The sequence below is a fragment of the Mus caroli genome, unplaced genomic scaffold, assembly GCF_978045245.1.
Source record: "Mus caroli unplaced genomic scaffold, Mus_caroli_1 scaffold_11, whole genome shotgun sequence".
Lineage (NCBI taxonomy): Eukaryota > Metazoa > Chordata > Mammalia > Rodentia > Muridae > Mus > Mus caroli.
Window position 1 is genome coordinate 35,306,381 of NW_028227266.1, and position 13,369 is coordinate 35,319,749.

General features: G+C 37.6%; 1 protein-coding gene and 1 pseudogene across 1 annotated transcript; one reads left to right on the top strand and one right to left on the bottom strand.

Annotated features, from left to right (window-relative positions):
• LOC110301523 (glyceraldehyde-3-phosphate dehydrogenase pseudogene) overlaps positions 1-13,369 on the bottom strand; it is a 318,538-nt pseudogene that overhangs the window by 115,461 nt on the left and 189,708 nt on the right.
• On the top strand, positions 9,959-10,912 carry LOC110302226 (olfactory receptor 8B8-like). Its single transcript, XM_021173047.2, has one exon. The coding sequence runs from the start codon at positions 9,968-9,970 to the stop codon at positions 10,910-10,912; it is 945 nt and encodes a 314-aa protein (XP_021028706.1). The 5' UTR covers positions 9,959-9,967.

The window sequence follows — 13,369 nt, forward strand, 5'->3', positions numbered from 1 at the left end:
TGATTGGGTTACCTCACTCAGGATGATATCCTCCAGAACCATCCATTTGCCTAAGAATTTCATAAATTCATTGTTTTAGATAGCTGAGTAGTACTCCATTGTGTAAATGTACCACATTTTCTGTATCCATTTCTCTGTTGAGGGACACCTGGGTTCTTTCCAGCTTCTGGCTATTATAAATAAAGCTGCTACGAATATAGTGGAGCATGTGTTCTTATTACAAGTTGGAACATCTTCTGGGTATATGTTCAGGAGAGGCATTGCTGGATCTTCCAGTAGTACTATGTCCAATATTCTGAGGAACTGCCAGATTGAATTCCAGAGTGGTTGTGAAGAACCTAGTGGGGAAACCCCCACTCAACTCCCGATTCGGCGTGCACCCAAGAATCACGAACAGAACACAACACCTTGATGTAACAACATGAGGTAGTTTAAAGGCGGAGCTCCAGGTCAAAATGTATCTTACAAAGGAGAAAACTGAATTCAACCACGAGGCTTGGAAGCTAGGGGTTTTTATAGAAAAGGAGTGGGGCTGGGGGAGGAAATGGCATGGTTTCACATGATTGGTCCATTTAAACATTAGCAGCCTGTTAACATTTAACTTAGGTCAGAAGGGTGGGAGATAGGGAGGTGCCGGGCCAGTCTGGACATGTAACAATGGGCCTGCCAGGGCATGTCTTGGCCTGTTCTGCTATGTTCTCAGCCCCAGGTTTTAAAGCTCACAAACAACTCTTTGGGCTATTTGACATAAATTACATGAATCACAGGTCTCAAGTTTTATTTTCTTTCAGTTGTACCAGCTTGAAATCCTACCAACAGTGCAGTAGTGTTTTTTTTTCTCCACATACTCACCAGCATCTGCTCTCACATGAATTTTTGATCTTAGCCATTCTGACTGGTGTGAAGTGGAATCTCAGGGTTGTTTTGATTTCGATTTCCCTGATGATTAAGGATGTTGAACAATTTTTTAGGTGCTTCTCAGCCATTTGGTATTCCTCAGTTAGGAATTCTTTCTTTAGCTTTGTACCCCATTTTTTTTAAATAGGGTTATTTGATTTTCTGGAGTCCATCTTCTTGAGTTCTGTATATATATTGGATATTAGTCCCCAATCTGATATAGAATTGATAAAAATTCTTTCCCAATCTGTTGGTGGTCTTATTGTCTTATTGACAGTATTTTTTGCCTTACAGAAGCTTTGCAATTTTATGAGGTCCCATTTGTCTATTCTCAATCTTACACCACAACCCATTGCTGTTCTGGTTAGAAAATTTTCCCCTGTGCCCATATCTTCGAGGTTTTTCACCACTTTCTCCTATGTAAGGTTCAGAGTCTCTGGTTTTATGTGGAGTTCCTTGATCCACTTAGAGTTGAGCTTTGTACAAGGAGATAAGAATGGATCAATTTACATTTTTGTACATGATAACTGAGAGTTGTGCCAGCACCATTTGATGAAAATGTTGTCTTTTTTCCACTGGATGGTTTTAGCTCCCTTGTCAAAGATTAAGTGACCAAACTTTTTATTATTTCAATTTTAATATTTACATAGGAAGGAGAGCATGTCTCTCTACAACTGGAGCTCACTTGAGTCATTGCACATATTTTCTAAGTAAGTTAACCTTTTTTTGGATCCTGGAAAACAATGGAATTTCTCAGGACCATAGACAGCTACTTAGATATGTGGAGAGTTTTCTATTTATAACAATGTCATTTGCTCCCTGCTAAGATAGTAATCACATGTAACTTATAAGTCCTGGAAGAGCTCAGTAAGAATCCTTCCCATGGTATGCTCCCTCCTCTCTCCCTTTTTCTCTCCTTCCCTCTCCCCCTCCCTTCCATCCTCTCCTAGGAAAGGGGGAGATTTGATTTTTTTTTTTAATCACACAATGTCTCTATTTAGTTAATTAGAGTTACTCCAAGATGTTTTATATTATTTGAGGTTATTGTGGAAGGTGCTGTTTCTCTAATTTCTAGTTAAGAGCATTTGTTACTTGTATATAGGAGAACTACTTTTTTTTTTTTTTTTGAGTTAATCTTGTATCCAGCCATTTTGCTAAACGTGTTTATCAGCTGTAGAAATTCTCCAAGCAGAGCTTTTAGGGTCATTTATGTTTACTATTATATCAACTGCAAATAAGAATGCTTTAGTTTTTTCCTTTTGTAACTTCTTGATGTCCTTCAGCTGTCTTATAGCTCTAGCTAGAACTTCAAGTACTATATTGAATAAATATTAAGAGAGTGGATAACCTGGTCTTCTTTCTAGTGGATTTTAGTGAAAATGCTTTGAGTTTGTCTCCATATAATATAATGATTACTATTGGCTTGTTCTAAATTGCCTTTATTATGTTCAGGAATGTCCTTTGTATCCCTAATCTCTTCAGAATTTTAACAAGAAGGAGTGTTGGATTCTTTTAAAGGCCTTTTTTTTTTTTTTTTGTATCTAGTTAGAGGATCATGGTTTTCTATCTTTTTCAGTTTGTTTATATGATGGATTATATTTATTAGTTTATGCATACTGAACCATCCTTGCATTCCTGGGATGAAACCTACTTGATCATGGTGGGTATTATTTTTAATTTGTTCTTAGATTTGGTTTACAATATTTTACTGAGTATTTTTGCATCAATATTCATGAGGAAATTGGACTCTAATTCTCTCTCTTTGTTGAGTATTTGTGTGGTTTGTTATTCAGGGTGACTGTAGCCTCATGAAATAAATTTGTCAATGTTTCTTCCTCTGTTTCTATTTTTGGAATAATTTGAGGATTATTGGTATTAGCTCTTCTTTGAAAGTGTGGTAGAGTTAATTCTGCCTCCCCCAACCCCAATTTTTGGTAGGAAGATGTGGAACGACTTTCTTTTTCATCTATTTCACTAGGGGTATAAGCTTATTTAAAGTGTGTGTCTGATCTTGATTTAACTCAGTACAAAGTATTTATCAAGAAAATTTCTCCTGAGGAGTTACTTATACTCACATAGATAGGCCTAAACTCATATTCTTACTGGAAATGTTGGCATTATTCAGTGGGTTTTTAGAAATAAGAGAGAACGGGGGTTCCTTGCGTGTGGAGTCTCTGGACACCCCCAAGTCCCCACAGGACCCTCCAGGGGATCTTAAGACCTCTGGTGAGTGGAAAACAACTTCTGCCAGGAGGCAGGTTCAAACACCAGATATCTGGGCACCTTTCCTTCAAGAGGAGAGCTTGCCTGCACAGAGTACTCTGACCACTGAAACTAAGGAGAGAGCTAGTCTTGCAGGTCTGCTGATAGAGGCTAACATAATCACCTGAGGAACAAGCTCTAACCAGAGACAAGTATAACAACTAGCTCCAGAGATTACCAGATGGCAAAAGGCAAAAGTAAGAATCCTACTAACAGAAATCAGGACCACTCACCATCATCAGAATGCAGCACTCCCACCCCACCTAGTCCTGGGCACCCCAACACACCCGAAAAGCTGGACCTGGATTTAAAAGCATATCTCATGATGATGGTAGAGGACATAAAGAAGAACTTTAATAACTCACTTAAAGAAATACAGGCAAACACAGCTAAACAGGTAGAAGACCTTAAAGAGGAAACACAAATATCCCTGAAAGATTTGCAGGAAAACACGACTAAACAGGTGATGGAATTTAATAAAACCATCCAAGACCTAAAAAGGGAAGTAGACACAATAAAGAAAACCCAAAGTGAGGCAACGCTGGAGATGGAAACCCTAGGAAAGAAATCTGGAATCATAGATGGGAGCATCAGCAACAGAATACAAGAGATGGAAGAGAGAATCTCAGGTGCAGAAGATTCCATAGAGAACATCGGCATATCAATCAAAGAAAATACAAAACGCAAAAGGATCCTATATCAAACCATCCAGGAAATCCAGGACACAATGAGAAGAACAAACCTACGGATAATAGTAGATGAGAATGAAGATTTTCAACTTAAAGGACCAACAAATATCTTCAACAAAATTATAGAAGAAAACTTCCCAAACCTAAAGAATGGCATGCCCATGAACATACAAGAAGCTTACAGAACTACAAATAGACTGGACCAGAAAAGAAATTCCTCCTGACACATAATAATCAGAACAATAAATGCACTAAATAAAGAGGGAATATAAAAAGCAGTAAGGGAGAAAGGTCAAGTAACATATAAAGGCAGGCCTATCAGATTTACACCAGACTTTTCACCAGAGACTATGAAAGCCAGAAGAGTCTGGACAGATGTTATACAGAAACTAAGAGAACACAAATGTCAGCCCAGGCTACTATACCCGGCCAAACTCTCAATTACCATAGATGGAGAAACCAAAGTATTCCACAACAATACCAAATTCACACATTATCTTTCCTCAAATCCAGCCCTTCAAAGGATAATAACAGAAAAAAAAAAAAAAAACAATAAAAGGACGGAAACCATGCCCTAGAAAAAGCAAGGAACTAATCCCTCAACTAGCCAAAATGAAGACAGCCACAAGAACAGAATGCCAAATCTAACAACTATAATAAAAAGAAGCAACAATTACTTTTCCTTAATATCTCTTAATATCAATGGACTCAATTCCTCAATAAAAAGACATGGACTAACAGACTGGCTACACAAAGAGGACACAACATTCTGCTGCTTACAGGAAACCCATCTCAGGGAAAAAGACAGACACTACCTCAGAGTGAAAGGTTGGAAAACAATTTTCCAAGCAAATGGTCTGAAGAAACAATCTGGTGTAGCCATTGTAATATCGAATAAAATCTACTTCCAACTCAAACTTATCAAAAAAGACAAGGAGGGACACTTCCACTCATCAAAGATAAAATCCTCCAAGAGGAACTCTCAATTCTGAATATCTATGCTCCCAATGCAAGGGCAGTCACATTCATTAAAGACACTTTAGTAAAGCTCAAAGCACATATTGCACACAATAATAGTGGGAGACCTCAACACACCACTTTCATCAATGGACAGATAGTGGAAACAGAAAATAAACAGGGATACAGTGAAACTATCAGAAGTTATGAAAAAAATGAACTTAAGAGGTATCTACAGAACATTTTATCCTAAAACAAAAGGACGTACCTTCTTCTCAGCACCTCACGGGACCTTCTCCAAAATTGACCATATAACTGGTCAGAAAACAGGCCTCAACAGATAGAAAAATATTGAAATTGTCCCGTGCATCCTATCAGACCACCATGGACTAAGGCTGATCTTCAATAACAACATAAATAATAGGAAGCCAACATTCACTTGGAAACTGAATAACACTCTTCTCTATGATATCTTTTTCAAGGATGGAATAAAGAAAGAAATTAAAGACTTTTTACAGTTTAATGAAAATGAAGCCACAACTTACCCAAACTTATGGGACACAATGAAAGCATTTCTAAGAGGAAAACTCATAGCTCTGAGTGCCTCCAAAAAGAAACTTGAGAGAGCACACATTAGCAGCTTGACAACACACCTAAAAGCTCTAGGAAAAAAAGGAAGAAAATTCACCCAAGAGGAGTAGATGTCAGGAAATAATCAAACTCAGGGGCAAAATCAACCAAGTGGAAACAAGAAGATCTATTCAAAGAATCAACCAAACAAGGAGCTGGTTCTTTGAGAAAATCAACAAGATAGATAAACCCTTAGCTAGACTCACGAGAGGGCACAGGGACAGCATTCCAATTAACAAAATCAGAAATGAAAAAGGAGACATAACAACAGATACTCAAGAAATCCAAAACACCATCAGATCCTTCTACAAAAGGATATACTCAACAAAACTGGAAAATCTGCACAAAATGGACAAATTTCTTGACAGATACCAGGTACCAAAGTTAAATCAGGATCAAGTTAACGATCTAAACAGTCCCATTTCCCCTAAAGAAATAAAAACAGTCATTAATAGTCTCCCAGCCAAAAAAAAGCCCAGGACCAGATGGGTTTAGTGCAGAGTTCTATCAGACCTTCAAAGAAGATCTAATTCCAGTTCTGCACAAACTATTCCCCAAAATAGAAGTAGAAGGTATTCTACCAAACTCATTCTATGAAGCAACAATTACTCTGATACCTAAACCACAGAAAGATCCAACAAAAATAGAGAACTTCAGACCACTTTCCCTTATGAATATCGATGCAAAAATACTCAATAAAATTCTCGGTAACAGAATCCAAGAACACATTAAAACAATCATCCATCCTGACCAAGTAGGTTTTATTCCAGGGATGCAGGGATGGTTTAATATACGGAAATCCATCAATGTAATCCGTTACATAAAGAAACTCAAAGACAAAACACACAAGATCATCTCCTTAGACACGGAAAAAGCATTTGACAAGATCCAACACCCATTCATGATAAAAGTCTTGGAAAGATCAGGAATTCAAGGCCCATACCTAAACATGATAAAAGCAATAAAAAGCAAACCAGTAGGCAACATCAAAGTAAATGGTGAGAAGCTGGAAGCAATCCCACTAAAAACAGAGACTAGACAAGGCTGCCCACTTTCTTCCTACCTATTCAACATTGTACTTGAAGTCCTAGCCAGAGCAATTCGACAACAAAAAGAGATCAAGGGGATACAAATTGGAAAAGAAGTCAAAATATCAGTTTTTGCAGATGATATGATAGTATATATAAGTGACCCTAAAAATTCCACCAAAGAACTCCTAAACCTGATAAACAGCTTCGGTGAAGTAGCTGGATATAATTTAACTCGAACAAGTCAATGGCCTTCCTCTACACAAAGAATGAACAGGCTGAGAAAGAAATTAGGGAAACAACACCCTTCTCAATAGCCACAAATAATATAAAATACGTTGGGGTGACTCTAACTAAGAAAGTGAAATATCTGTATGATAAGAACTTCAAGTCTCTGAAGAAAGAAATTAAAGTATATCTCAGAAGATGGAAAGATCTCCCATGCTCATGGATTGGCATGATCAGCATTGTAAAAATGGCTATCTTGCCAAAAGTAATCTACAGATTCAATGCAATCCCCATCAAAATTCCAACTCAATTCTTCAACGAATTAGAAAGAGCAATCTGCAAATTCATCTGAAATAACAAAAAAACCTAGGATAGCAAAAACTCTTTTCAAGGATAAAAGAACCTCTGGTGGAATCACCATGCCTGACCTAAAGCTGTACTACAGAGCAAGTGTGATAAAAACTTCATGGTACTGGTATAGTGACAGACAAGTAGACCAATGGAATAGAATTGAAGACCCACAAATGAACCCACACACCAATGGTCACTTGATCTTCGACAAGGGAGCTAAAACCATCCAGTGGAAGAAAGACAGCATTTTCAACAAATATTGCTGGCACAACTGGTGGCTATCATGTAGAAGATTGGAAATCGATCCATTCCTATCTCCTTGTACTAAGGTCAAATCTAAGTGTATCGAGGAACTCCACATAAAACCAGAGACACTGAAACTTATAGAGGGGAAAGTGGGGGAAAAGCCTTGAAGATATGGGCACAGGGGAAAAATTCCTGAATAGAATAGCAATGACTTGTGCTGTAAGATCGAGAATTGACAAATGGGACCTCATGTAACTGTAAAGCTTCTGCAAGGCAAAAGACACTGTCAATAAGACAAAAAGACCACCAACAGATTGGGAAAGGATCTTTACTTATCCTAAATCAGATAGGGGACTAATATCCAATATATATAAAGAAATCAAGAAGGTGGACTCCAGAAAATCAAACAACTCCATTAAAAATTGTGGCTCAGAACTAAACAAAGAATTCTCACCTGAGGAATACCAAATGGCTGAGAAGCACCTGAAAAAATGTTCAGCATCCTTAGTCATCAGAGAAATGCAAATCAAAACAACCCTGAGATTCCATCTCACACCAGTCTGAATGGCTAAGATCAAAAATTCAGGTGACAGCAGATGCTGGCAAGGATGTGGAGAAAGAGGAACACTCCTCCATTGTTGGTGGGATTGCAAGCTTGTACAACCACTCTGGAAATCAGTCTGGTAGTTCCTCAGAAAATTGGACATTGTACTACTGGAGGATTCCGCAGTACCCCTTCTGGGCATATATCCAGAACATGTTCCAACTGGTAAGAACGACACATGCTCTACTATGTTCATAGCAGCCTTATTTATAATAGCCAGAAGCTGGAAAGAACCCAGATGCCCCTCAACAGAGGAATGAATTCAAAAACTGTGGTTCATTTTCACAATGGAGTACTACTCAGGTATTAAAAGAACTGAATTTATGAAATTCCTCGGCAAATGGTTGGAGTTGGAGGGCATCATCCTGAGTGAGGTAACCCAATCACAAAAGAACTCAAATGATATGTACTCACTGATAAGTGGATATTAGCCCAGAAACTTAGTATACCCGAGATATAAGATACAATTTGCAAAACACATGAACCTGAAGAAGAACGAAGACACTTTGCCCCTTCTTAGAATTGGGAACAATCACCCATGGAAGGAGTTACAGAGACAAAGTTTGGAGCTGAAACAAAAGGATGGACCATTTAGAGATTGCCATATCCAGGGATCCATCCCATAATCAACCTCCAAACGATGACACCATTGCATACACTAACAAGAGTTTGCTGAAAGGACCCTGATATAGCTGTCTCTTGTGAGACTAGGCCGGGGCCTAGCAAACACATTAGTGGATGCTCACAGTCAGCTATTGGATGGATCATAGGGCCCCCAATGGAGGAGCTAGAGAAAGTATCCAAGGAGCTAAAGAGATCTGCAACCCTGTAGGTACAACAATATTATGAACTAACCAGTACCCCGGAGCTCTTGACTCTAGCTGCATATGTATCAAAAGATGGCCTAGTCGGCCATCACTGGAAAGAGAGGCCCATTGGACATGCAAACTTTATATGCCCCAGGACAGGGGAACACCAGGGCCAAAAAGTGGGAATGGGTGGGTAGGGGATTGGGGGGGGAGGGTATGGGGGACTTTTGGGATAGCATTGGAAATGTACTTGAGGGAAATACATAATAAAAAATATTTAAAAAATAAAAAAAGAAAGAAAAAAATAGTAAAGGAAAGACAATGTTGTGATGGGATAGTGGAAGATAGAGGAGAAATTCAGGTGAAGTTAGGGATGAACTTTACCAAAACACAATATACACATCTATAAAATTTTTAAACAATAAACAAAACAATACTTGCTATATCCAATAAGCCAGTATCATAGTTATTGATCAAGTCTGTAAGCACCATAGCAACAAAAGCTCATCTCTGGGGGAAATATCTGAGAAACACTGCTTTTCTAATTTTAATTAGATCTCTATAGTTACAGACTCATAAAAGTCTCTTGGGCCATTACCAGGCAACTCTTATGACATTAATAGATGTATTTGCCAACTTCTGATCTGGAGAAAACATAAAAGATTATTATCTACAACCAATGGCTTTTCTTAATCAGGAAGAATGAGGGCTCTTGATTTCCAGTCCAAAATTATTTTTTCTTATCACCAGAAAGTCAAAAGTAGTAACAGTAGAAAAGAACATTATTTTTCTGGACAATAAACCGTACAGCTCCTCAATGTCATGTGTATTTGACCCTCTGTGAGGACAGAGTGAAAAGGTCAGTAAGGTTACTTCTGAAGTGTGTTCACAAAGGTAAGTATTGAATGCATGCATGTGGTTATTTTATTATTTTTTTTTCCCAAACCACCTCTGACAGAGTCAGTGAGCCTCTGATATGCCTGTTTCTTTTTCTTTTCATTTTATTCTTGTACCTGTAGTGGGTCATTGGTGCCCTGCATATTATTCCTAAAGAAATAACTTTCTGTATATTTATGGTTATTTCTGTAACTTGGGTTTCCCCACTAGTTTCTTTCAGCTCCAATAGAATGTAGAAAACACAGGCACAGAAAAGGATTGGCTTGATTTTATCTTTCTTTTCTCATTCTTAGTCATATATTGAAGGGAGTAAGTTGGAGAGGGCTTGGATTTTATTGTAATGTTATTACATTTACTCTTCTCACAGATATGAATTGGGGAAGAATGGCTTTAGGAAATGACTCTTCAGTGAAAGAATTTATCCTGCTTGGCTTGACACAGCAGCCAGATCTCCAACTGCCTCTCTTCTTCTTCTTCTTGGGAGTCTATATATTCTCCGTGGTGGGGAACCTCGGCCTGATTGTTCTGATTGTGTTGAATCCTCACCTGCAAACCCCTATGTACTACTTTCTCTTTAACCTTTCCTTCACAGATCTCTGCTACTCCTCTGTCATAACCCCCAAAATGCTGGTGAGTTTTGTGAAGCAGAACACCATCTCTCATGCTGAGTGCATGACTCAGCTCTTTTTCTTCTGCTTCTTTGTTATTGATGAATGCTACATTTTGACAGCAATGGCTTATGACAGATATGCTGCCATCTGTAAGCCCCTGCTTTACCAGGTCACCATGTCCCATCGAGTCTGCCTCTTGATGACAGTTGGGGTGTATGTGATGGGGTTTGTGGAAGCTATGGCGCATACTGCCAATATGTTACAGGTGATCTTCTGTGATAGCAATATCATCAATCACTACTTGTGTGAAATAAATGCTCTTCTAAAGCTCTCCTGCACAAGCACTTCCATCAATGAGCTGGTGGTTTACATTGTTGTAGGTTTTAATGTAATAATGCCCACTCTGACTATCTTTATTTCTTACACCTTGATCCTTTCCAACATCCTCAGCATCCATTCTGCAGAAGGTAGGTCAAAAGCCTTCAGTACCTGTGGCTCCCATGTAATAGCTGTTTCTCTTTTCTTTGGAGCTGCAGCCTTCATGTATGTTAAGCCTTCTAGTGCATCAGAGGATGAAGATAAAGTATCTACCATTTTTTATACCATTATGGGACCAATGTTGAAGCCTTTCATCTATAGTATAAGGAATAAGGATGTCCATATTGCTCTTAGAAAAACTTTGAAGAGAAGCATTTTTATTTAAGTAGAATCTGTGTTTGCTATGAGAGGAAAATCATAGAGCATGTGTGGTATACAACTAAAGAGAGCACTGGAGAGATAGCTTAATGACCTAGGATTTGCTTACAAGCACAAGACACTGGATTTTAATCATAGCCTTTCAAATCAGCAATAGCAAACAAACAAAGAAACAAAAAACAAAAATCAAAACAACCAAACCATCCAAACAAAAACAAACAAACAAACAAAAACCCAAAAGATCAACATTTAAAAAATATGAGAATAATTTGCTTTCAAATATAGTTAATATTATGCAAAATTAAGTTAATTGTATGGGAAAGTTCAGAAGTAAAGAAAATAAAGCATGGTTAATCCATTATCCTTTCCACTACAAAGAATAGCTTCTTTTGTAATTTCTCAAAACCATTTATATCTTTTTGTCAGTATTGAAAGCTGATCAAACACATTTTCCTTTTTTTTTTTTGTTTTTGTTTTTGTTTTGTTTTGTTTTTGTGGCTGGACTTAAAAATCACAAGTATTTAAATACAAAACACTGGATGATATACTCAGAACTAGTAGGATCATGAGATTCAAAAAAAGCACATTTATTTTCTATTTTTGCCAGTGTGACTTTGGAGTCTCAGGTTCTGTTGCATGCTAGGCTCTTTTACCGAGTTACATCAAAAGCACAATTGTGAGTTCTTGCTTAGAGTACCTTCAGAAGTTTAATGTTTCTGTGCCACTGAGATAATTATTTCAGAAGTTTTAGAAAAAAGTAACTCAATAATTCAGTTAATAATATGCTGGGAAGATTTTTAGGAGATTTTATTTTAAAGCTTTCCAGTTTCTCCAAAGACTGAAGTATGGATGGGAAATGTCCTTTTCAGTCTAGTCTTTTCTCTATAGGTGTAAGTCAGTTTGGTAAAGAGGAGTTGATGAATTGTGATTCCAGGAGAGCTGGCCCCATTGTAGCAGTGCAGGAAAGCCTGATGTTTGATCAGCTGAGGTATCTTTCAGCCTCATATCCAACACCTCAACATTTTCCTGCTGGAGTACATTAGGGACCAGTTCTACAGATCCAAAACTACAGGATCTCCCTGATACAAGGCAATAATAGAATATCAAAAAGGAGTCCCAGAGAGGTTCGAGTATTGCTAGAAAAGCAGAAGCCAGAGGCCTGGTAACAGACCAATGACTTACTGCAATATATGTTTGCAAGCAAAGAAGTATGGATAAAAAATTATACTTTTTTTTCCCTTGAGAAAGAACTGTATGGTTCTCTCTCAGTGCAGTTCCCCTCTGTCTTCCCTTTCTTTATAGATGAGTGATTATCATGAAGAAGCTTTTGTTGCTGTCCCATTCCCCAGAACAGTGGACTGGCTATAACAGTACTAGGTTCTAAATAATGTGATAAGTTTAAATAAATTTGGAATATTAAGGTTATCCCTAAACCAATCTGACTAGTGTCCTTATATGAAAAGAAATGGGGACAATTATGCATTAAGCATGGACATATACATAGGAAGAACCAGATGAGAACAGCAAGAGCACAGACGTCTGTAATCCAAAGGAAGAGGAAACCTCAGAAGACCAGACACAGAAGCCATACTTGATGATATACTTGTGGAAACCAGAGCTGTGAGAAAACTATCTCCTTTGTTTAAACCATAGGTTTATTGCACTGTTTAAATTTTTAATTTTTATGGAAGACAAAAGCAAGTGTCACATTGGTATAACTTATACATTTCAAATCTTTGTGTATCAGGCATTAAACATACGACTTTACATATATTGTGCCACATATAAGCATTCCTCCTTTTAATTTTGTATATGATACAATTTCTTAATGAGTTACCCATAATACCTATAGCCCTACCTGGTGTCCAGGTAGGTCTTGAGTGCAGCAGGATCCAGAGTTGTTAGCATTATTGGAATAAATCACCAGACCCAGCTACATTATATTTATAAGAGCCTATAGTGAGAAAAACATAAAGTAGAGCAAATGAACAAACACACTTACCAGTTGTGGTGTATATATTGTATTATACACTGTAATCCTACAGATGAAAGTCTGAAGCAGAGAGATGATCAGTTCAAGTCCTTCCTTAAAGCCACATACTGAGTTATAAACCAGCATGTGATATACAAGGAAACTGTGTCTTTCAAAATGAACAAACCAACCAACAAATCAACAACACTCCCCAATCAAACATCAAACCAATAAATCAAGCAAAAAAATTAGATAAAACAAACAAAAAAAAAACCCCCAAAATAATAAAGAGGCAAAAAGGAAAAGTGCAATGCAGTCTGAAACTTTGGGAAGATGCAATTTTATTTAAAGAAATATAGTTTTAAGTTGATGAATAATATTTGCACATTTTTTAGTGCCAATGTTTGCTAAAGTGACTTGTATTGTTCACCTGAAAGTTAATTTGGGGGATTATGACTATGAGAAGAAGAAAGACAGCCATTTAGGTTGAGA